Source organism: Chinchilla lanigera, unplaced genomic scaffold, assembly GCF_000276665.1.
Source record: "Chinchilla lanigera isolate Chin_1 unplaced genomic scaffold, ChiLan1.0 scaffold00008, whole genome shotgun sequence".
In the NCBI taxonomy this organism is placed as follows: Eukaryota; Metazoa; Chordata; class Mammalia; order Rodentia; family Chinchillidae; genus Chinchilla; species Chinchilla lanigera.
In genome coordinates, this window is record NW_004955409.1 from 29,205,297 (window position 1) to 29,229,686 (window position 24,390).

Consider the following 24,390-nt stretch of genomic DNA (forward strand, 5'->3'; position numbering starts at 1 on the left):
AAAAAGGCTAACACAACAGTGTAAAGTGTGTTGTTCAAAGAAAGACAGAAATTTTGGAAAGACTAGATGCCACTTTTCAGATTATAATGTATTGTGTATTGACTGTTTTAAGATAGACCATACACAGAAAAATGACTGAATAAATTTGATAGAATTGTTTTATGTTTCCTATTATAAAAATTAATGAAAAAATGCAATTTTTGGTCATCCTGTATTTAAATAATAGGACTGGTCAGTGGCTAAATGCAGCAGACTGCATTTGCACCTCTCCTCCTAAAGTGGGATTTCAGATAAGAGCAAGAGTATCTGTTACTTGCAAAATGCATTTGCTCATCACATTGATAGCACATTTATACTGTAGACTTGAGCGCTTAGAAGTGAGATTTTTTTCACCATGAATTGGCTGCTTCCTTTAGGAGTAATTTATGTGAGGAATGTATTGAGGACATTAGAGATAACTTTTTGCCCTGCTTATATGTGAAGCTATTTACTGAATTATTTATTATCACACTGTGTTAGCTATTTTGCTTCTTGATAGATCATTTTGCACCGCAATATTGCTGCTGCCTAAGGAAAAAAATGTCTCTTCAGCAGTCCTAATGACCTCTAGAAAGGGTAATTTGATTAAGATACAGTTTTCATTTGCCCTGGTGGTTATAAGCAATTTTTTTCTTTGATGCTGAGGTTATTTTTTTCCAGAATCATAAATATTGTATACAAACTTGCTTTTCACCTTCTGTATACTTACTAGATTTCTTCCAGAAATTATTTCTCTAGCATTTATTGACTTTATTCTTAATTGTGAGTATTTTGGCGAGTTCATTTTGATAATTTAAGAAAGAAGGTTTTTAGGATGTTTGTTTGGGACAGGGTCTCCAGGGGTAGGTAGTTGAGGCTGGCCTTAAACTCATCATGTAGCCCAGGCTGGCGGAGATCCTCCTTCCTCAGTCTTGAGCGCTAGTATTGCAGGTGCATACCACCTCAGCCAGGAGGAGGGCTTTCTGAAACAGGAAGCTAGAATCCATGATGCCTCTAAAACTGAGTTTCATGCCAGCATTGTTTTGTTCTGTGTTCCTAAAATTGACATTTCCGAAATTAATCTACATTGCATTTGTTTGTTTTGTTTTGTTAAAGGACTGTCAGTGGCAGGTCATAGGCATAGATGAACATGACTGGAAGGGGACCACACTGATCAGATGTCTAAAACCACAGATTTGAGAAGACAGCGATAGCTGGTGGAAGTGATTCCTTGGCCTGTGGGACTGGTGTCCTATAATTTAGAATATTAGCTGCAGGCAGAAGACACAAGACAAAAGACAGGAATTGAAAATTTAAATTACAAAAATCCAAGCTGGGTACAGTGGTACATGACTGTAATCTCAACCCTTAGGAGTCCAAGGCCTGGGCAATTTAGCAAGACCTTGTGGGTTCAATCCCCAGTACAGCATGTGCAGGTGCACACGCGCATGCATGTGCGCACACACACACCTATAAAATAATTTCTTTCCACTTTTATTTGTGATCTTTTTAAAAAATACAAGAAATAATTGAAGACCAGTAAAGTGATTGTTCACATACCCAGTAATTACATTCACCTGTTAACATTTTGCAATATTTTATGGCTGATTTATTACTTAAAAGTGCTTTATGGCAATATATTTGAGCATGTATTCCTAAAAATTACAAGAAAAAATGTCCCATAATCAATGCCATCTTATAGATGAATGTATATTTATATAGACACATATTTATATGTTAAATATGTTCTGGAAAGGTTGAGTGTACACAGGAGATACTGATGAATAAAACAAAAAACTGCTGTTGATTATTTGCTATAGCAAAATTAAAGCCACATTGGATCTGGGTCATAATAGATACGATCTATATTGTTAAATTCCTGACAGCATCCTCTGAGTGCCATGAAAAAGAAAAGTTTGCTTTTTTAACAAGGTTCACAGAGATAAGAACACTCTGCCAGCTGAAATGGAACTGTTTCCTATAATTCTTAGCCTAAAACTATAAGTAGTATCTTTATTAGTCTAGGAAATAGGTACTGATGGTTGTAAGTGCCTCTATTCTGGGGTTGGATCTCCAGGTAGATAAGCCACTGTGGCAGGCTTTACTAATAGAATTATTAGTAAATAATAATTTATTTGGCCTGGACATTTGTTCATTTTACATTATATACCTGTGACCCATTTTAGTAAAAGGGTACTTAGAAAAAGAAAGAAAACTAAAAACTAACATGAGTAATCTAAACTTAAATCTATAATCTCAGCACTCTGGGAGGTTGAGTCAGGAGGATTGCAAGTTTGAGGCTGTCTGGGCAATCGAATAAGACCTGCCTCAAAAAACAACAAGCTGAAGATATAGCTCAGTGGTAAAATACGCCTTTTTTTTTTTTTTTTAAATGTCTGGTACCACTAAAAAAAAACTAAATACAAATGTGGTTGTGTGTCAGTGTTAATGATAACTTACTGAGATTTTCCCAGGTTCATCCTAGAGCAGTTATGAAAGATGTATACATTTAATTATTTTATTGTTATATTTTACTTTTTTCTTTTGACACAGAGTCTTGCTGTGTGGTTCAAGCTGGCCTTGAACTTACTGTGCAGCCCAGGCTGCCTTCAACACACCTTCAGCCTCAGGCATGTGCCACCATGCCCAGCGTTTTCACATTTTGTTTATAGTAAGACTTCCAGTATTTTCATTGCCTTCTTACACTACTTTTAAAATACATTGTTTTCCTCTTTTGTATATTTTTGTTCGTAGATACATTGACCAGTTCAATGACAAGAATTGTGACCAGCTAGGAGAATTTGCTTCAAGGAATGGAATTAGCTCATAGCTTATTGCTGAATGAAGATGCATACTGTCAACTAAGTGAAGTTCAGAAGGCTGAGTTTATTTTTGAGTGGCTGAGATACTTGGAGAAGCTCTTGATAGCAACGAGCAGGGTAGGTAAAATTACAGATTTATTTTTTTGCTTGCTTTTCAAATGCCAGATAATGTTCACTTCCTTTGTTTTTCTAGTTCTGTCCAGAATGGTCTAGGTTAGCTATAAAAAGCTAGACTTTGAAAAGACTTATAATAAAATACAAATTTTGCCCCTTCCCAAATTGACAGTTTTGTTATTATAGGTTGTTGTGTTCAAAACAGCAGAGCTATTAGCCAGTATTTTTGATACTACTTTATATGTAACATGTAACTCCAGCCTGATTGTGTTTCATTTTCATTGTCTTTTGCATCTTGTGTTCCTTTATATACATAAATCCCTCGTAGAGCATAATGCTACATAGTGTGGAAGTTTCACCTAAAAAAAAGCCGAGTTTGGTGACCCAGATATGGGAGAGGCTAAGGTGGGAAGCTTGCAAATTTGAGGCTAGTCTGGGCAATTTAGCAAGATCTTATCTCAAAATTTAAAAAAAGGGGGACTAGTCACATAGTTCAGTGATAGAGCACTTACCTAGCCTTCATGAGACCTTAGGTTCAATCTCCAGTACTAAAAAAAAGATGTGAAGAGTGTAGGAAAATATGAATTGAAAAGCCTTTGGCTAAGCATATTCCATTTTAAAAATGAAAGAACAAAAGAGTAGAACAAAAAAAGAAAACTTGTCATTTGTACTATTTACCTACATTCTGTGGCTGCTAATGGTTTCCCTTGTTTGACTGGATATGGGACTTCTAAATAATCTAGCACATACTCTGGTTTCTCTTCAGATCGCATAAATCTTTTGCCTTTTACTAAATAATCTAGCACACATCCAAAACTAAGGACATTCTCTTACAAAATTACAGTATCATTTGTAATTCATAAGTGGTTTTTAAAATATTACTCTTAACTAGATGGTGCATGACTGTAATTCCAGTACTCTGCGAAGCTGAGGCAGACAGATCGCAAAGTTTAAGCCCAACTTGGGCAACTTAATGATTTAATGAGACCCTGTCTTAAAATAAAAATTTTTTTAAAAAGAGCTGTGATACAGTTCAGTATGAAGGCCCTAAGTTCATTTCCCAGTACTATTAAACACAGCAAAACAAAACCACCAAAAAATAAGATATAAAATAAAATAAAACACATGCCGGAGCCTGAGTTTCAATACCCAGCACCACCAAACCAAACAAAACCCTACTGTATATGGAGGAATTTAGAATTTAACAAAAGACAAATATTAGTCAGTTAAAAGGAAAAAAACCAGCAACATTACAGAACACATTCTTGTGAGACGGGAGCTGACTGGTTCCCGTGATGTAAGACATTTGTCAGGTTTGCTGATTTTCAAGAGAAGGAAAAGCAACTTCTGGACTTGAAAAATAAATTTAACAGGGTCAAAATTCTGTACACTAATTTCCTTGTAGAATTCAGGACTCTAAACATCTGCATATCATTAGCTTAGTAATGATACTGTGTACTCTTTTGCAGAGGTTAGACAAGTAAAATGTGTTAACATTGCATATCATAATATATAGTAACATTGTAAAAAAATTGCAGTAATTTAGAGAAGGATCTTTTTAACATAGGAAACCATTGTAAGATCAGTTATTATGGATTACGTATTACAGCAGTGCTTTATTTATGCAGATATATTTGAGGGAGATTGCTGTAGTTAAAAATGCAAATTTACTCTTTTTCAGAAATATAAAGAAGGATTTAAAAGAAATAACATCCTTGTCTTTGTTAGCAGAAACTTGTATACTGTGATTCAGCATTTATTTTTTGGAGATAATCAGAAAGACAACCACCTGTTGGTATAATATCCTGACCACCAACTTATTTATAACTTTTATTCAAAGCAATTTGTACAGGATTTTCCTAGAGTCTTTTTAGTTAGTTCTTAAATATAAGAAAGAAAAATTGAGAATTACATATAATTAGGTAGGCTTTGAATTGTCTTTCTGTCTTCTTTCTTTCTAGAATGATTTAAAGGAGAAACAGAAGATTCTTGTTGAACAACTCCTGTCTTTGTTGAACAGTTCTCCTGGGCCTCCTACTCGAAAACTCCTTGCAGAGAATCTAGCCATACTTTATAGTATTGGAGACACATTCTCTGCTTATGAAACAATTGATAAATGTAATGATCTTATTCGTAGCAAAGATGATTCTCCCAGTTATCTTCCCACCAAACTGTAAGTTGAACATTAAAGCTGGGTGGAAGCTGGGTATGGTGGGGCATATCTGTAATCCCAGGACTCAGGAGTTTGAGGCAGGAGGATTGCCAAGAGTTCAAGACAAAAAAAAAAAACAGCAACAACAACAACAAAAAAAAACAGAAAACAAAATATTGATTAATTGTGTGATTTTTATAAAGTATACAGCCTACCTGACAGTTATTTTTAAACTGGATACACATTTTAACTCATTTTTAATCTTTTTTTAAAAAAGTTTCATTTTCCATTGACTAAAAAAGTCTTTCAAAAAATATTTTAGACATATTTGATGTGTAGATTTTAGGATTCAAAACATGTTAAGATTTTAGCAGTTAAATGTTAGCAGTTTTTTTGTTGTTGTTTTGGATTTTTTTGAGCCGGAGTCTCACTGTGTAGTCCAGGTGATCCTCCTGCCTTAGTAGCTTCCCCACTGCTGAGATTACAGGCATGTGCTGCCACACACAAAATTATAATAATGAGCTAAATTATTTAGATTTTGGATATTTATAGTTTTTTAGTTTCTAGTAGTGAAAATTGAAAATAAATAGGAAAGTACCCTTCTAAGATGCTTAAGAACAGCTTACTTTCTTTCTCTGTAGGAGTCAGTCCATTTTATCACCTGTTTTGGTCCCACAATAGTAATTATATAGATATTTTTATTGATCTAAAACTTAGCCTACAGCAGAATGTATTCTTTCATAAAGTTTTCAGATTTCAAATTTGATGGTAATATTATTTCTTGTTTTGCTTTTATGCTAAAGTCTGTCCTTGAGTATGTGAAGTTCTATTAAAATATTTTGCAAGAATTTTGTCTTGTAACAAATTTGAGGGGGTAGAGTCTTTGAGCTAAGATTAATTGAATATATATTTATCCATTTTAAATTCTTTATCAAAAATAGAATAATTTTGTATTCACTTAAGTGTCATGCCTTATGATTTAACAGTAGATTCTTGGAAGTTTTATCTTTTCAAAATAAAATTAGTTACCAGTATCAATATGTAATGCTGGAACAACTGGATATTCATATTTAGAAGTTAGATATAAATGACACTTTATGACAATTAAAAACATTTATGTTTTAAAAAATACTCCCATGAAAGTAAAAACACAAATAACAGAGTAGGGGAAAAACTTTAATACTCATTTTTATAAATTCTAAGACTTCTGTCATTCTCTTTTTTCTTTCTTCAGTCACAACTGATTTCTAATTTAAATGTCATTTCAGGGCTGCTGTGGTGTGTTTGGGTTCCTTGTACAAGAAATTGGGAAGAATACTGGGTCACACCTTTAATGACACAGTTGGGAATATTCTTAAAGCTATGAAGAGTGCAGAGGTAAGTAACTCAAGTTCAACAAAAAAGTAGCAACGTGGTACCATTTTATAGATTTATGCTCTCTTCAGCTAATAAAAGAACTTTACATATTATGAGCATACATAGATACCGATATAAATATATCTGAGTTTGTTGTTTTCTTTTATCTTTATATTTAAATTGAATATTTCTAGATGATACTGTATATATTGGATCCTTATTAGAAAAAGATAATACAATAGAAAGTAATACAGTAGAATCTTGTGTGTTCATATAAATCCAAATTGCAGAAGCTAGAAATACTGTTTACTTATACCAGAGTAATTATTACTGGGGACTTCATATTTGGTAACTAATATAAACCTTGTGAATGGGTTAGTTGTTATACCAGCATTAGAAAGAAGTAAAGAATATTTTCAGGGAGAAAAAGCATAGAAGCATTAGGTGACTTTTTAATTGCCAGAGAATATATGCTCAGCCTTGTCCTCATGATAAGTTTCATTATTTACTTCCCAGTAACATTCTTTGTTTTGAGACTGTCTTGTCCTTTAACTACCAAGATACTGTAATCGCTTGAGAACTGTAGTTTTACCACTTTTGAAATTATGTTACACACGTTTATATTACAGAAAATTTAAATATGACTCCTGATACATAAAAGTAACTCAGCACCTTTAAATGTAAAAAAAAATCACATCTGTTACTCTTCCTGCCTTACTAAGAGCAATCTAGAAATAGTTTATAGAAATGCTGTTTAGTTGTACATTTTTTGAAATGTAACAAAACAGAACATGAAAAAATTATAAACTGTATTAAATTTCAAAAAGAATATAGCTAATTTAGGGCATCAAGTCATAAACTGGTACGGGAATCTGCTGAGTAGACACTTCTCAGCAGTAGTTTCCTGAAGGATCAAAGAAGATTCAGAAGAAGAGTTTTTTTTATAAGTATAAATTTGGTTTTATTCAAAAGTGAATGTGTATAAAAACTTTCATTTACTGGGGTATAGCCATTTAAAACATTTCCCCCCTTTTATCTCCATTGGTTAAGCAGCACTGCATTTTAGGCCCATGGTTAATAGAGAATTATCCTGTTTGTACCAAAAAACTTAAAGTTCTTGTGGAGTGTTTTATCACTTGTTTTCATACCTTTGTGTTTTAGTTGGTTAGGTACCTCTGCAGCAATGTCAAAGGGAAATCCTACATTTACCCATGCCCAGCAATGGTATGCAACATTTGAAACTGTGGTGAAAGAGAGTTCAGAACTCTCCCATTAGAACTCATTTCATTATGTACACCTGTAACTCTTGTGCTACTTTTTTTTTTTTCACTATGCAGTTCAGGCTGGCCTTGAGCTCACTTTATAGCCCAGCCTGGCCATGAGCCCAAAATGATCCTCCTGCCTCAGCCCCCTGAGTGCTAGGAATACAGGTGTGCACCACCATGCCCAGCTATTGTGCAACTTTAAACAAAGATAAATTACATTGCTGTGAAAGTGATGCTTGGTGCTGATCTTTTGGCTTCTTCCAGTTTCATTGACCTTAGCTTGTGGGGATGCAAAAATCATTTTGGGAAGACCCAAATGTACAATAGATACTGGGAAGTAGGGGCTGGGGATTTAGCTCAGTGGCAAAAGCGCCTGCCTGGCAAGCGCAAGGTCTTGAGTTCAGTTCCTGGTACCGGAGAAAAACCAAAAAAAATAAAAAATAAAAATAGATACTGGGAAGTGAGAGCCTCAAAAGGAAAGAGAAAATGGGGAAAGGAGAAAAGAAGGAAGGAGAAAGGAAAAAAAAAAAAACATATATATACACACACACATAAGATAGTTAAGATAGATATACTGCTAATTGCTATTAGCTCATTGAAAGCATAGGTATGTGCCTATATTGATTGGTTTTTCATGCCTATAGCTTGTATTATGAGCAACTTTAAACATAACAATGCATAATGTACTGAACATTGTTACTCTCCTATAGTCTTGTTTGAAATTTTATACCATTGTTTTCATTGTTTATTTTTCTTTTTAAAAGAAATCATTTTAGGCATTTAGCAAAACATCAATAATACAAGCACGAGCAATTTAAGTTTTTGATTGTTTACTACACATAAGATGCTGTGGTGAATGTCTAATCCTCAGAAGCTTGTTTATTTCTTCCACTGGTTCTGTGAGGGTCATCCTAGTCTCATTTTATAGATGAGGAAATAGTAAGAACAACTCAAAAGTCACACAGCTACTGTGAGACAGATTCATACTTTAATTCTGAATTAAACCTGGTGATGGAGTATTAATAGTTGCTGAATCTAGCGCTGGGCGTCGTGGTGCACACCTGTAATCCCAGCACTCGGGAGGCTGAGGCAGGCGGATCGTTGCAAGTTTGAGACCAGCCTGGGGTATAAAGTGAGTTCAAGGCTAGCCTGAACTGCATAGCAAGACCCTGTCTCAAAAAGACAAAAAAAAAAAAGTTGCTGAATCTATTGAATATTTGCTTTACGTCTGTTATTCGTAGCACTTTCCATTTCTTAACCCATTTGTTCATTATACAACAGCCTATAAGTTGGATACTGTTACCTCTACTTTACAGGTAAACAGATTTGCCCAACATTATGTAGGTAGAAGGTAGCTAACACTGCATTCTTACTATGATATTCTTTACTATAGCAGCCATTTATTGAATGCTTAACGACATAAGCTCTGTAGTAGGCACTTTTCATATAGTTTTGGGTTTTTTTATTTTTTTGTTTTAAAAAATAAAAGAAGGAAAACATACTAACAGGCAGACATCCATTTACAAAAATAATTTTATTTGATCTCCCTGTTCCACCCAGTAAGTTGTATGATTTTGAAATGTTACATATACAAATAATACTTTTCAAATAGTAAATAGAATTTTTTTTTTTAATCTCAAGAATGGCTGGTTAATATGGACAAAAACATAAGTACTTTTGTAATATGTAAGATAAATATCAGTGCTTATGCATTCTTAACAACAGATTTTTTTCCTATTCTTTAAATTTTTCTTTTCTTTTTGGTAGTCTCAGGGGCGCTATGAGATTATGCTGAGTCTTCAAAATATTTTGAATGGGCTGGGAGCTGCTGCCACACCTTGCCACAGGGATATTTATAAAGCTGCTCGATCTTGCTTAACAGACAGATCCATGGCTGTGCGTTGTGCTGCTGCAAAGGTAAAATGTCTAGTGAGAATTAATATAAAGAAATTAAATTGGATGACCTCTGTGAAAGTATTGGTAATAGCTACAGGATTGTTAAACTTGCAGCTTTGGTAATAAAGTAGATCTGTCTCATTTTAACATAAGAGTAAGCTAAGGCCCAGATGGTTATAAGGATTTCCCAAGGTTCAAGCAGTTAGGAACAGATTGTCAGAGGGTTTAGAAAGCTAAGAACTTAAGTTCTTTCTAGGTATTCACTCTGCTATGCTTCCTCTACATATGTAGGTAAACTAAAGTTTGTATATAAGGTTTATATTGTTTTGAAATGATTTTCTTTTTGTCTCTAGTCTTCTTAACATTTGATTTAGTAGTACATTAAAGTATGTGCGTGTGTGTGTGTGTGTGTGTGTGTGTGTGTAATACTGGAATTATTCTCACAGTTGCTCATACCCAGTAGATTGATTATAAAGGCATTTTCATAAGCTACTGAATTATAAGTGGGTACTCTTCCCACATTTTGTGACCTTATATAATATATCTTTTTAACTTTTAATAAGTATTATTTGTTATTTCTGCAGTGATTACATAGATACTTTTGTACCAGACGCTGACAGTTAGCAGATCCTGCTTTCTTACTGTGTAACCTCATATAAGAGGTAGTCATTTATTGAATGCTTAACATGCAAGCTTTGTGCTAGACACTTTCTCATGTAATTTCATTTAATCCTCATAATCTTCTTATTGACCCAGTGAATTGTGTGGTGTTGAAGTGTAATATATACAAATAACACTTTTCAAATAATAGAATTGTGTATTTGTTAGACTCTTGTAATTTCTACAACTTGTATATAGATTGAGCCTAACACTGTATTTTATTTTTCATTAATTTCTGTTTCTCTAAATCAAACAGTGTCTTCTTGAACTTCAGAATGAGGCCATCTTTATGTGGAGTTCTGACCTGGACAGTGTGGCCACTCTGTGTTTTAAGTCTTTTGAAGGTTCCAATTATGATGTGCGGATTTCAGTTTCAAAATTATTGGGCACATTATTGGCTAAAGCTATAATTTTTAAACATCTAGGAACAGGTAAAGTCATGTAATTATTTTCAAAATATCTCCTGTAATTTTTTTCCCCAGTAGATTTAAACAAATATAAACAAATACAGATAGCATTATATCTACCCATTGTTACTTTTAAAAGAAACAATATAAATCAAGTTGAATTTATAAGTCTTGAACGCAAGACTTCTCAAACAATTCAGTAAAAATTTGAGGAAAAAATACAAGGACTCTTGAAGTACATTTCATCATTTTCTTTTTAAAAAATAAATTTGTAATAATTGTGCTATCCAATAAAAGACCTAAATTTCAGATTTCTTTATTTAAAGCAGCATATATCTGGTTACATTTTTCTTACTGTTTTCTAGATTGGTATAAGTGAGCAAATAATGTGGGTGTTTGATATTTCAAATTTACTATATTTGGAGAATTTCCTTTGTGTTAGATTTTATTCCCCAAATACTTCTAGGCAGTAAGCAAGGATGAAATATTTTTTTAAACAAGTTTGCCTATCTTGAATTTATAGTATACATAAAGCAGTAATGAATAATTGAACACTTACTTTATAATTCTGTCTGCAAAGAGTAAACAGTTTTACAAATGAAAATGAAACTGTCTATAGACTCTTGCTCCTTAAAACATTCTAGAGGCACTGGCATTAACTGGGAGGTTTTAATAAATGCAGAAACCTAGGCCCCACCTAACTCACTAAATCACATTCTCATTTTAACAGGATCCCCAGATAATGTGTGTGCACATTAAATTCTGATGAGCATTAGAGCTGGGCATGGTGGCATATGCCTATCATCCCAGCACTCTGAAGGCTGAGTTAGGGTCACCATGCGCTCAAAGCCAGCCTTTGCTTCACAGTTCAAGGCCAGCCTGAATTTTGTATGATACCCTGGAGAGAGAGAGAGAGAGAGAGAGAGAGAGAGAGAGAGAAAGAGGGCAGGTGGACAGACTTTGATAAGCAGGGATCTAGAAGTCATTGTTGTACAAAATGGATTGTAGTTTTTGAAAGCGGTGTTTATCAACCAGAAGTGAGAGAAGACAGCACATACAACATGTCAGAATCAATTGGGAAACATTAAGAAACTATACTGTTTATTTATTCTCAACACTTTTAGATTTAAAGTTTAGAATGAGAATTTTTTTTCTGTGGTTCTTCCAATCTTTCTTATTTATGGGGTGAGGTGGGCTGCAAAGAAAAAAGCCACCAAAAACAAACCAGCCAACAACAACAAACCCAGGCCAGGAGTGGAAAAAAGAAAAAAAGAGAATTGTATTTAAGAGGTAAAATTTTAAGTCACTTAAAAAGAATCAGTTTCACCTACACCTTTGAAATATTCTTTTGTTACAGATTCTTTCATCATTCATTATAACTTCCATCTTTATGTTGTAATTGAGTTATTTCCATGCAGTTAGAAAGTGATCTATCAAAAAAAAGTGATCTAGATGTCTTGATAGTCTATTTTAAAAGTACATGACTGTGTTAACACAGTACTGTCTTGTATCCAACGTACTGTTTTATATCATGAAGGTACTTTGAACAACTCAGTGTACAACGGTGTAAGGTAAAGAACTGAAATGATTTTCCTAGTAAAACTTACAGACTTCATATACAGCTTTCCTAGTAAAACTTACAGACTTCAACGCACAGTACTTAAGAAAAAAAGAAATGAGTAAGTTGTTCTGATAAGTTGACAAGAATTTATGGTGTCTTCGAAAATTACTGCATAACTGTGGCTGATAGTTGTGTTATTATTTCTCTGGCCCATTCAGTCTCTTCCTTTCTTAACTGACTTTTCTTGTATCTGCTGCTGATCTCAAACCTTTTCCCCCACCTAACGTTTGTTTAATAGCCTATTTTTAGTAGGTTCCCCTACCACGTCCTAACTGTTAGCGTCTGGACCTATGGAGTCCAACTTTCTCACTGTTACTGAAGATGAACTATCTTGTCTTTTAGTAGAGTTCATCCTCCCACCTGCTCAAGGATATTTTTCTCAGAAGTCTGCATTCTCTCTTCCACATCAGTTTTTCCCTCTAATGAATTGTTCCTTACAAAAACACAATTTTGTTTTTCCATCTTAAAAATCTTTTTATACTTGTACTTTTCCAGCACTAAGCAGTTATATCTCTCTTCTTTCCTTCCTAAAAAAGTTCCTGAGAAGATTTACTGTGCTTACTGTCTTTATTTCCTCTTCTCCCATATCTTTCAGGTGCACATCAGATAGAGTTTGTTTCTAGTAACTCTACAAAAACAATTTTTGTTAAGGTCTCCAAGTGACCTCCACATTCATATATTTATTCTTTTTGTTGGTTGGTTGGTTGGTTGGTTGATTGGTTTGTTTGGGGGAGTCTCTCTGTGTAGTTAAGACTGGCCTTGAATGCATTATGTAGCCCAAGCTGGCCTTGAACTTACAGTGATCCTCCTGCCTAGCCTCCTGAGTGCTGGGATTGTACGTATGCACTACCATGCCCAGCTGCACAGGTGTGTGTGTGGGTGTGTGTGTGTGCTCAGCCTTCATAAAATTTAAGTGTATAATATAGCATTGTTGGCTGTAAGTACGTTGTGCAAAAAATCTCTATAATCTGTTGTGTTTACCTGAAACCTTGTGTCATTGTTTGGTAACTCCATTTCCTCCTCCTCTCAGCCCCTGGTAGCCACTGTTGTTCTTTTGATTCTATGAATTGACTCCTTTTTTCGATACTTCATGTAGAAACAAGGACTATTTTTCTTCATGTGACTTATTTTATTATGCAAAATGTCCTCAAGGTTCATCCTTGTTTTCACATGTTGTATAATTTTCTTTTTAAAGGCTTAATAGTATTCCACTGCATGTATGCCACATAATGGATGTTTAGGTTGTTTGTATATGTTGGTTACTGTGAATAGCGCTGCAGCGAACATGGGCATGTGAATATCTCTTAGAAATCTTGATTTCAGTCGTTTGGATAAATACAAGTGGAACGGCTGAACCACATGGTAGGCTTTTTTAAAAGAACTTCTATATTGTTTTCAGTATAACTACACTATTTTCTATTCCTACCAAAACAGTGTATAAGGGTTTTGCTTTGTCCATATCCTCACCAATTTTGTTGTTGTTGTTGTCATGCTTTGTTTTTTGTGGTACTAGGAATCAAACCCAAGGCTCCCACTAGCCAAGCACTCTACCACTGAGCCACATTCCCCAGCCCAAACACTGGTTTGTAGCAGATTTTCTGATAATAGCCTTTCTAACAAGTGTAAGGTGACACTTCATTGTATTTGTATTCCCCTAATTATAGCACATGTTTTCTTACACCTGTTGTTATGTGTGTGTTCTCTTTTCACTCAGCAGTTTGTTGAGTGCTTATGCTGGGCTAGGACTTATTCTGAGAATGTGGGATATGTTACTGAACAAAACAGAGAAATGCCTTTGCCTTTGTGGATCTCCTCCTTCATGTCCTTCTTTTCCCCTTAGCTTTTGTTCCCCCAGATGCTCACTTGGTTTTTCTTCCTCCTACCTAGAAACTCTTCTTCAGTCTAGTTTATTTGTCTGATTTTTCCTTCTGTCTTCCTCCCTTTGTTCCTTCCTTCTCTCTCTTGCAGTACTGGGGATCAAACCCAGGATCTTCACACTTCCCTATGTCCCCAGCCCTTTATTTTTTTATTTTGAAACAGGGCTCACTAGTCTCCCTGCCTTTTAGTCTGATCTGATAGTTCTGACTTCTGGAGGAGATAGCGCATGCCCTACTACTTGGTCTTCTGCTCTTCTCTACATATGCTTGCTCTCGTAGGTCTTCTTGTTTTTGTCTTTTTGAGACAGGTGTCACTATGCAGTTCAGGCCGGCCTTAAACTCACTTTGTAGTCCAGCCAGGCCTCGAAGTCAGGGTGATCTTCCTGCCTTAGCCTCTCGAGTGCTGGGATTACAAGCATGTGCTACCATGCCTGGCTGTGCTCTTGTGTTCTTATCCAATCTCATGGCTTAAATTCTATTGAACGTCAGGAAAGACTAAATCTTACCCTTGTCTCTCTTGGAGGACTGATTCATACCCACCTGCCTATTTGACATCTCACTTGGATAGCCATTTAAGTTTCAAATTAACTCATTCTAAACCAAGTGCTTATCCTCTGTAGCCCCACACATATGTGTAACTGCTCTGCTTGCATGCTCGACCATCTTAAAACATCCAGAATAGGGACTCCTTGGAGAATGGGTAATTCTGAGAGTAGGGCAGAAAGTCCAAGTTGAGCCTGGAAGTCTAGAACATCTTAGACCAAAAAGAAGCTTATGCTACCAGCATTTTTAGAGACTTCTGCTGGTCTAATCCAGGACTGTATTATCATGAAAATGAATAATAAAAGAAATGGGTTATACTCTATTAAATGAAAAAGAAATCTGTGCATATGTAATGACTATAAAGAATAGAAAGGGAAAGCTTTTGCAGTGGAAGATTTTTTTTTTTTTTTGGGTTTTGGTTTTTCTCCGGTACCGGGAACCAAACTCATGACCTTGCGCTTGCCAGGCAGGCACTTTGCCGCTGAGCTAAATCTCCAGCCCCCTGCAGTGGAAGATTAATAACTACAGAAGGGATAGTTGGTAATTATGATCTTTTTTTAGCTGTGTCTTGTGGTATATGCTTGTAATTCCAGCACTTTGGAAGGCTGAGGCAGGAGAGTCACCAGTTCAAGCCCAGCCTGGACAGCTTAGCTTCTGTCTTAGTCACCTTCTTGTCACTAAGACACAAAGCCCACTGCCTGCAACTCAGTTTAAAGGAAGAACAGTGTGACTTGGCTCTCAGTTCATAGAGGTTTTAGTCCCTGGTCAGTGGGTTCCAAGAAGAGGCAGTGTGGGGGCAGCACAGAGAAAAAGGTTTTCAGCTCAGGCAGCCAGGAAATGGAGCTTAAAGGGAGGAGACAGGGAGGGAGGCACTGTGTACCTGCCAGGATGCCCCCAGTGACACACCTCTTCAGACCAAGCCCCACCTTCTCACAGCACATTTAGCTATGACATTGTCAGTGGACTAGCCCACATGTGAGTGTGGCAACCACATGATGCAGTCACCTCTCAAATCCCCACCTGTTACCACGTGAGGCTTTGGAGGGGACATCCGCATATACACCATAACAGTCTCAAAATAAAAATATAAATAGAGCTGGGAATGTAGCTTAGTGAAAAGGCCCTGGGTTTAATTCTCAGTATTGGTAAAAGACCCTTTTTAGAATCATGGTAATAATTTATAATTGTAGGGATCCTCAGTATATTCTTGGAGGAAAGTTTGCTGGGTTATTTATGGTCATTTTTGCCATCTTTGCAAATGGTAAGTGTATTGTGAACACATCTGGCAGACTGACATTCCTGCTGTGTTCAAAGCTAGTATCACCAATGCAGGGACCAATTGATACCTTACTTGACAGTGTTTTCTCATGTTAGATATGAGGAAGATGCAGTTATCACTTACATAGTTCTCTGCCAGATTTCTGAGGAAATATGAGATACACTCACAGTAAGAGCCATTCTGTAAAACAGTTGACCATAAATCTGTTCTGCACAGGTGAGAAATGATGAAAATATAGTCAGTTTAGGTGAAAGGTATATGGGAGTTTATTGTACTATTCTTGCAGCTTCTTTATAATTTTGAGGGTTTTTTTAATTGAAAAAATGATGAATAGATATATAGCTATCCAGACTGTCATTCTTCTTCACTGAACCACTTTGGTCCTTGTCTTGGTTACTTTTCTCTCATTGCTGAGACAAAATACCTAACGCCCAGAATTAAGGAAGGAAAGGTTTATTTCGCTTACAGTTTGTGGAGGTTTCAGTCCATACTTGGCAGATTACAAGGCAGAATGGCACATGGCAGAAGGCTGCAGCTCATGTCGGCAGAACACAGCTGAATCAACAAACACACAAAGGAGGAATGGCCTGAAGCAGCCTCTTCCTCTCCCTTACATATGCAAACTATCCACCCCAGGGTGGGTATAGCTCTCACACCCATAATCAGTCAAACTCTAAAAGCCTGCCCCATGGCCGCGTGAGGCTTTGTGGGGACACACAGACACAAACTATAACATTCCACCCCTGGTCCCCCAAAGACTCATGTCCATCCCTTTATACAAACAGCATTTAGTCCATCTGCAAGAGTTGCTAAAATCCTGACAGTTTCAGCATTGCTGAACAATCCAAGTCCCAAGTCTCCTCCAAAATATAAGGCAAACTTTTAGCTGTGAGCCCCTGTACAAATGAAAAGTTAAACACTTCCAACATTCAATGGCACAAAATAAGCAGTACCATTCCAAAAGGTACAAACAGGGGAACACAGAACATGAGGACCAAAGCAAGTCCAAAATCCAGCAGGGCTAATGTTATGTCCTGTAGTCCCATGACCAGGATCTGAAGCAATCTGTGGCACATTGTAAGCTCCAAAGGGCTTGCATGAGTCCACCCCTATGGCACTTCTGGTGGTTACAGCTTCCACGGCTTCTCTCAGGCCTGCTTTGCTCCCTCCTTGCAGCTTTCCTTAGATGATCCATGGTCCTGGCTTTTCTAAACGTCTGAGGCCTCCAGTGCGCCTTTTGTTTCATATTCACAGCTTCACACATTACCCTCTCAGGGGCACACTGCCTGGCCTTCCAGGCCTCCTGAAATCTGGGTGGAAGCCTCTTTAACCTCAGAACTCTTGCATTCTCCATGCACTCAAAGCCAGGGCCACGGGGATGATGCCAAGTTCTGCTGCCACCTGGACCAGTAGCCACGTTTTCCTCTCTCTTGGCCACAGGGGTCGAGTGCCTGGATCGCTGGGCACTCTGAATCCAATTCTGAGGAGCAGATTCTCTATGCTGCCGCCATCCTGGAACCTGGTACGGCCGCCGCCACCATTCTCAACATGGTGCTCTGAGGCTTCCTTCTCAAGGCAAGGTCTGTCACCTTTGCAGTTTTGAGGCTGCAAAGGGTGGAGACTTGCTGCTTCCTGTGATGCCCTCAGGCCGTCTTTTCTATTCTCCTGTTCCTTCTCAGCAATGGAAATCTCCTCAGCTCCACATTTGCAGTCCACAGCTTTACTGGAGCTTTCTTTCTGGCCAAACTCACAACATTTTAAATCATCGTGCTGGGCTCTTTGCTCTTGATTTTTAATATAAATCTGGCTAAAAGCCCCCAACAATAGCCATGCCACTTCCCCAACGTCTGACTGCCTTGAAATTTCTTTTGCCAGATTAATCAGTCCACTGCCGCCCTTAATCTCAGTCTTAGGCAGAGTCTCTGGACACGAGCAAAATGCAGACAAACTTTGTGCCAAGCCATAACACACATCATCTGGAGTCCAACAACCAATGGAGTCCTTCTTCCCAACAGAAACCTCCCAAACCCAGTCTTTATTGGCAGGATTTCTATCAGCCTTCTGGTCTTCTGAGCTCTGACCAGAATCGCCCAGACAGAACAGCCGAAGGTTTTCTAGTGCTTCTCTTTCAGGCCGCATCTCTGAACCTTTCCAAACACTTCCCGCGAGCCATTTCCAAAGGCTCTTGAACCACATGGTCAAGTATAGTCACAGCAACAACCCCACTCTCAGTACCAAATTCTGTCTTGGTTACTTTTCTCTCGTTGCTGAGACAAAATACCTAATGCCCAAAATTAAGGAAAGAAAGGTTTATTTCACTTACAGTTTGTGGAGGTTTCAGTCCATACTTGGCAGATTACAAGACAGAAAGGCACATGACAGAAGGCTGCAGCTCATGGTGGCAGAGCACAGCTGAATCAACAAACACACACAAGGGAGGAATAGCCTGAAGCAGCCTCTTCCTCTCCCTTATATATGCGAACTATCTACCCCAGGCAGGTGTAGCTTTCACACCCATAATCAATCAAACTCTAAAAGCCTGCCCCATGGCTGCATGAGGCTTTGGGGGGACATTCAGACACAAACCGTAACAGTCCTCTTGAAGTAATCACTCCCAGTGGGTCTCCCTGCTTTTTTCTTTGCCCCCTTGATAGCCTGCTGTTTGTACAGCAGCAGAGTGACATTTAATCTTTCCTTTCTCGGGGTCCACGCTGGTGCTTCATTTCAGTCAGGTTCTTCCCACACTGATGTACAGTACAGCCAGTCTATATGCTTGGCCCACCTCTGACTGGACCTTCTCTGTTGCTCCAGTCACACTGCTCACATTGGACATCCTGTCCCTCCTCCAGGACTTTTTGCCATTGCTGCCTTTTCTGCCTGAAACCTTCCAGATAGCCTCATGTCTAATTTCCTTAATACATTCAAACAGTGTTTAGATAGCACTCTTTCAATGACTCCTACCCCAACAACCATATTTAAAGTAACAATACTTCCTTCTCCAGTATTCCTGACCTCACTTATCTTAGTCTATTTAATGTATGGCTTTTAATTACTTTTTAATATATAATTTACTTAGTTGTGTATTACATTTATTACCTCTCCCTAGAACTTATGACCCATGAAGGGATTGATTTTGTACTACTTAATAATGTTTCTCTCCCAAGTGCCAAGATAGATTTTCATTTGTCTCCGATTTTTTTCCCTCTTCGGACGAGAGTGTACATTGTGTTGTTGTTTATAACACTAATTAAAGTTTATTCCTCTTCTATATGATTTGAATCTATAATAAGGGTCAGAGACTGTTACTGTTAATTTTCAGAAGAAAAATGAGAAGGGGAATGTGGATTTTTTTAGAGGAGGTATTATTCTGTAGATAGTCAAGTGAGAAATTCAGCTGTGTCAAACTGAAAGCAGCTTTAAATGTTCCTTCTCTGTCTAATGTTTATTATAACCGAAGAGCCAGCTGAGTAGTTTTAGTAGTAATCAGTTTTAATTTCTTCACAGACAGAATAACAAAAGTTGCATTGCCAGTTGAACATTTTTAAAGACAGAATATGGTGGTTATTTTACATGAATTTCATTAAAAGTTAAAGTATTTGGAAAAAGAAAATTATGTTTTGGCATATTTGGTATTTCAGAAGAATTTTTAAGGCAATGTATAACATTTTCATTTGTAGAAAAGTAGAGCAACTTTTATGTTTTCCCTTTAAAGGACTGTTAGCCTGGCCTGTGGCTGTAGCTCAGTGGTAGAGCACTTGCCAGATATGCACAAGGCCCTGGGCTCAATCCCCTTACCAAAAAAGATTATTAGCCTCTTAAACTCTTGTTTGAGGAAAGGGAACTATGGGTCAGGATCTTAAAGAAGCACACACTTTCATAATGTCGTTTTTGAAAACTTGTCCGACTTTTTTTGTGTATTCATGTGTAGGATGTCCTATAAATTTTGTACTTTGAATTTTTAGCTTGTTAATATTCTGGCTCTTTACAAATCAAAATCATGCGTTAATGGGGCTGAGGTTGTAGCTCAGTGGCAAAGCATGTGCTGAGCATATGCAAGGCCCTGGGTTCAATTGCTAGCACCCCCAAAAAAACCAAAACATGCACTAAAATTTAGTCTTATAAAATGTGAATCATAGTTTCGTTTTGTTCTTTGTCATAGCAGCCTCACGTCACAGCATTCGCAAAGTATCTCTGGAGGAAGTGCTGGAATTACTAGGAACAGGGTTTCTACGTGGGAGTTCGGGATTTCTTCGAGCCAGTGGAGATATGCTGAAAGGAACCAGCTCAGTCAGCAGAGATGTTCGAGTTGGAGTTACTCAGGTTGGAATCACAAATTGGTATCTAAATGTCATTCTCACTGACTGTAATGAAAATTTTACTATCTGACTCTATGAAGTGATACTGTGTGGATCACTCATGTGCTCTTATTTATAAATAGATAAAATGGCCAAAATATTTTTAAAAACTAGGTTACAAGTAAGAAAATCTTAATACCCACAGTATGTTTAAGTTCCTAGTAAGTGGGGGACTTTTATTTCCTTTGGAACATGCACATCTTTTTCTAGTCCTTGAACATTAATATGAGTTGTGCTTTAAAATTTCTTCTGTTGTGTTTATTGGTGCTTATACAGTTCGTTTTAAGCTATTAGGTACCTGTTACTTAGCATGGACACAATAAATGTTTTTATATGGTTGACTTTCTTTTTTTAATTTATTTTTATGTACGGTTAACTCCTAAGTAAAAGAGCATATAATTTACCTCAGTGCTTTAATTTTGGTCCTAAACAATTATAAAAGCTAAACCCTTAGAAAAAGTATTTTAGAGTGAGATAACACAAAGGTTTCTGTGTTCTTTCCTCAAGTTTTTTTTTTTCTAAATGCCATTATGGTTCAAAACAAACTTATACTTGTAAAAACTTCACATTGCCTTATACTATATGTAGACTTCAAAGGAATGTTTCCTCGTGCAGTCGTCAACTGTGTTTCAAAAGAACAGATTATGTATTTAAGAAAAGTACTTGTCTTTGTATATAGAGAGTAAAACAAACTACTAACGTGAAAATAAAGAGCAGTGATTTACCACTATAAATGTTCCTCGGATTTCTGGAACTGAATTCTCTCAGTTATGGTATTGGAGCTGGAGCACTTCATTCATTCATTCTTTCTTTCTTTCTTTCTTTCTTTCTTTCTTTCCTTTCTTTCTTTCTTTCTTTCTTTCTTTCTTTCCTTTCTTTCTTTCTTTCTTTCCTTTCTTTCTTTCTTTCTTTCCTTTCTTTCTTTCTTTCTTTCTTCCTTTCTTTCTTTCTTTCTTTCTTTCTTTCCTTTCTTTCTTTCCTTTCTTTCCTTTCTTTCCTTTCTTTCTTTCTTTCTTTCCTTTCTTTCCTTTCTTTCCTTTCTTTCTTTCCTTTTGAGCCAGGGTTGTGCTCTGCAGTTCAGCCTGGACTTGAACTCACTTTGTAGCCCAGGCCAGCTTCAAACTCACAGTTATCCTCTTGCCTCAATCTCCCATGATTTCATGTGTTTAAACTGAGTTTTCTTGCTCAGAGTGGTAAATTTCTTGGAACTTTTGTTCAGAAAAGCCACAGGCACATCTTACAAGTTAGCTGGAAATACCAGCTGTCCTGAAATTTTATTTTATTTTTTTTTTCTTTTTTCGTCCTGAAAATTTGCAGTCTGAGCAAAATAAAGCAAAGGCAGCATAAATGAAATTTCACTGGAAGGAGTACGCTGTTCTGCTTTGTCTTTAAATAAACAAGTAGTGCTTCACTTATATTTATCAGGTGGCTATAAATGAGGAAAGTGTAGTTTGTGGAGAATATTTTACATGTTGTGTAGAAAATATTAATGCGGAGTTGAAGTGATTAAATTTTGAAGATAAAACTCCTTTCTTTTTTAGGCTTACGTGGTGTTTGTTTCAACATTAGGAGGAGCATGGCTAGAAAAAAATTTTGCTGTCTTTCTTTCTCATGTCCTAAGCCTTGTGTCACAGTCACACCCTAAAGCCACCCAAACTCATATCGATGCTGTCTGCTGTCGCCGGTGTGTTTCATTTATCCTCCGAGCTACCATAGGAGGCCTGCTTGGAGAAAAGGCTCAAATGGCTGCTGCAAAGGATATCTGTCAGGCCATCTGGAAGCAGAAGAAAGTTGTGGGTATGAATCTGTGAAGGCAGTCTGTTTTAACAATGCTAAAGCTACAGTACTATATTAATATGAAAATCTTGAAGGCTTGGTGATAATGTTTCCTCAGAATTTATGTTGTGCTTCCTATAAAAGGTAAATTTTTTTTTGAAACAGTCCATTTCAGATCCTGTAATATTGTTGTAAGTCTGTTTGTTGTCTTGATGTTGTATTGGAATATTTTTTAGTTTCCCATGAGTTCTCCTTGTCATTGCCTCTTTCTAAAGGAGTAATAAGGGGTCTGTGATCGGGTTGTGTTAATTAGATCTGTTGTGTTCCCCTCATTCTCTATTGATGCAGCTCCCCATTGAAGCATTTTAGTTAGTGCCTTGAGGGTTTCATACTCATCAGGCGGCACTGTATTAGGATTTGCCTTTGTATTTTTTTCTGCTCTGAACACCTACTCTATATATTTTTATAAAACAGTGATGCATAGTTAATTCTTATGTTTCTGTCAGATGCTGTATTGAGTGATGGTAATTTGGAAACCCGGCCTGGTTCCACGGATGTATCAGCCAGCCAGCATATGTTAGTATGTGCTTTACAAGAACTTGGAACTCTCACATGTAATCTGGGTACCACAGCTGCCCCTTTGCTGCAGGACTCAAGTATAGGTATACCTATTGTTGACTCATCTGAATACCTTATATTTTATTTATGTTCAAGTAAGAAAATCTCCTTCACATAGCTTATTCATTATAGATTCCTCTGTAGACTTATTAAAGATATTTAAAGAAGAAAATGTGATCAGGAGTGTTTAAAATATGAATATATGTGAGGGGGTTTTACCCTTTTTTGTTTTGCTTTTGTAATTAAAGGCTGTCCTCAAAGTCTTCCTCTGTCTTTCTTGAAATGTTTAAAATAATATGGAAAAACTTAAAAGAGAAGTGAACATGAATTCTTCACTATAGTTAAAACATTAATGTTTCTGGGCATGGTGGCACATGCCTATAATCCTAGCACTCAGGGGGCTGAGGCAGGAGGATCTCTGTGAGTTTGAGGCAAACCTTGGCTACAAAGTGAATTTAAGGCCAGCCTGACCTGCATAGTAAAACCCTGTCTCAAAAAGTCAAAAAAAAAAAAAAAAAAAAAAAATATATATATATATATATATATATATATATATGTGGTACATGTAAATCAGATCCTCACGTCTTCTAAAGCAGACTTTGACCTCCCAAGGCAGAGGACAGCTTTTAAAAAAAAAAGAAGTAGGCTTTATTTTCTTTCTGAAAATTAATCAGTTCTAGAATAATTCTATCAAGATATTATTGAGATATAATTCCCATACCATGGCACTCACCTGTAATCTCCACACCCAGGAAGCTGAGGCACAAGGATCACTGCAAGTTCAAGTCCAGGCTGAACTGCATAACAAAACCTTGTCTCAAAAAGACAAAATAATAATAGTAATAATTTTATATATATAGATACTTTTTTGGGTTTTTTTAGTGATTTTTGGTGTAGGCACAGAGTCATTGGGCCAGGCGTCATGGTGCATGTCTGTAATCCCAGCACTCAGGAAACTGAGCAGGAGGATCACTGGGAGTCTGAGGCCGGCCTAGCTATGTAATGATTCAAAGCTTCCTTGTACTGGTATATAACAAGACCCTGTTTCAACAAAAAGTCATTTTTTGTGGGGTTTGTCCTTTTTTGTTACACATTTCCTGCTGAATGAAAAGGTTTATATTACATTTGTGCTTATAAGTGATATAAATCTGGAACACATTATTTAAGTAGCAGTTGATTATGTTTTGTTCTTGTTTTGGAGTGCTAGGGATTGAACCCAAGGCCTCATGCATGCGGGCAAGTACTCTATACACTTCGTTTGCGGGAGTGGTTCTGGGGATTGAAGCTAGTGGTGCAGTGGCATCCCCAACCCATTTTTACTTTTTATCTTGACAAGGTCTTGCTAAATTGTCCAGGCTGGACTTGAACTTGAGTCCTTCTGCTTCAGGCTTTGAAGTGTTGGGTTTAATGTGTGAACCACTGTGCCTGACTTGAAGGAATATCTTGAATTTGTATATACTTTTTTTTCCTTGCTGTTGGCTATATTCCATTTCTTCCCTTTTTTTTCTTTCTCTTTTCAATTTTGGGGATTGAATCCAGGGCCTTCATACTGCCTACATTCTCAGTCATTTTTATATTTTTTCATTTGAAAGTTGTCAAAGCTAAGTTGTCTAGGCTGGGCTCAAACTTGC

General features: G+C 36.8%; 1 protein-coding gene across 6 annotated transcripts in view; it reads left to right on the top strand.

Annotated features, from left to right (window-relative positions):
- The first annotated feature begins 2,753 nt into the window (after positions 1 to 2,753).
- Heatr5a (HEAT repeat containing 5A) overlaps positions 2,754 to 24,390 on the top strand; it is a 104,703-nt gene continuing 83,066 nt past the window's right edge. For 4 of the 6 annotated variants that reach the window (XM_013510379.1, XM_013510381.1, XM_005376957.2 and 1 more), the window contains exons 1-8: positions 2,754 to 2,957; positions 4,916 to 5,127; positions 6,375 to 6,483; positions 9,495 to 9,644; positions 10,540 to 10,714; positions 20,170 to 20,330; positions 21,907 to 22,162; positions 22,648 to 22,803. In XM_013510379.1, coding sequence (XP_013365833.1) covers positions 2,832 to 2,957; positions 4,916 to 5,127; positions 6,375 to 6,483; positions 9,495 to 9,644; positions 10,540 to 10,714; positions 20,170 to 20,330; positions 21,907 to 22,162; positions 22,648 to 22,803 — 1,345 coding nt within the window. In that variant the 5' untranslated portion in view covers positions 2,754 to 2,831. The remainder of the gene's footprint in view (positions 2,958 to 4,915; positions 5,128 to 6,374; positions 6,484 to 9,494; positions 9,645 to 10,539; positions 10,715 to 20,169; positions 20,331 to 21,906; positions 22,163 to 22,647; positions 22,804 to 24,390) is intronic. The other 2 variants (XM_013510380.1, XM_005376960.2) reach the window with 1 other exon arrangement.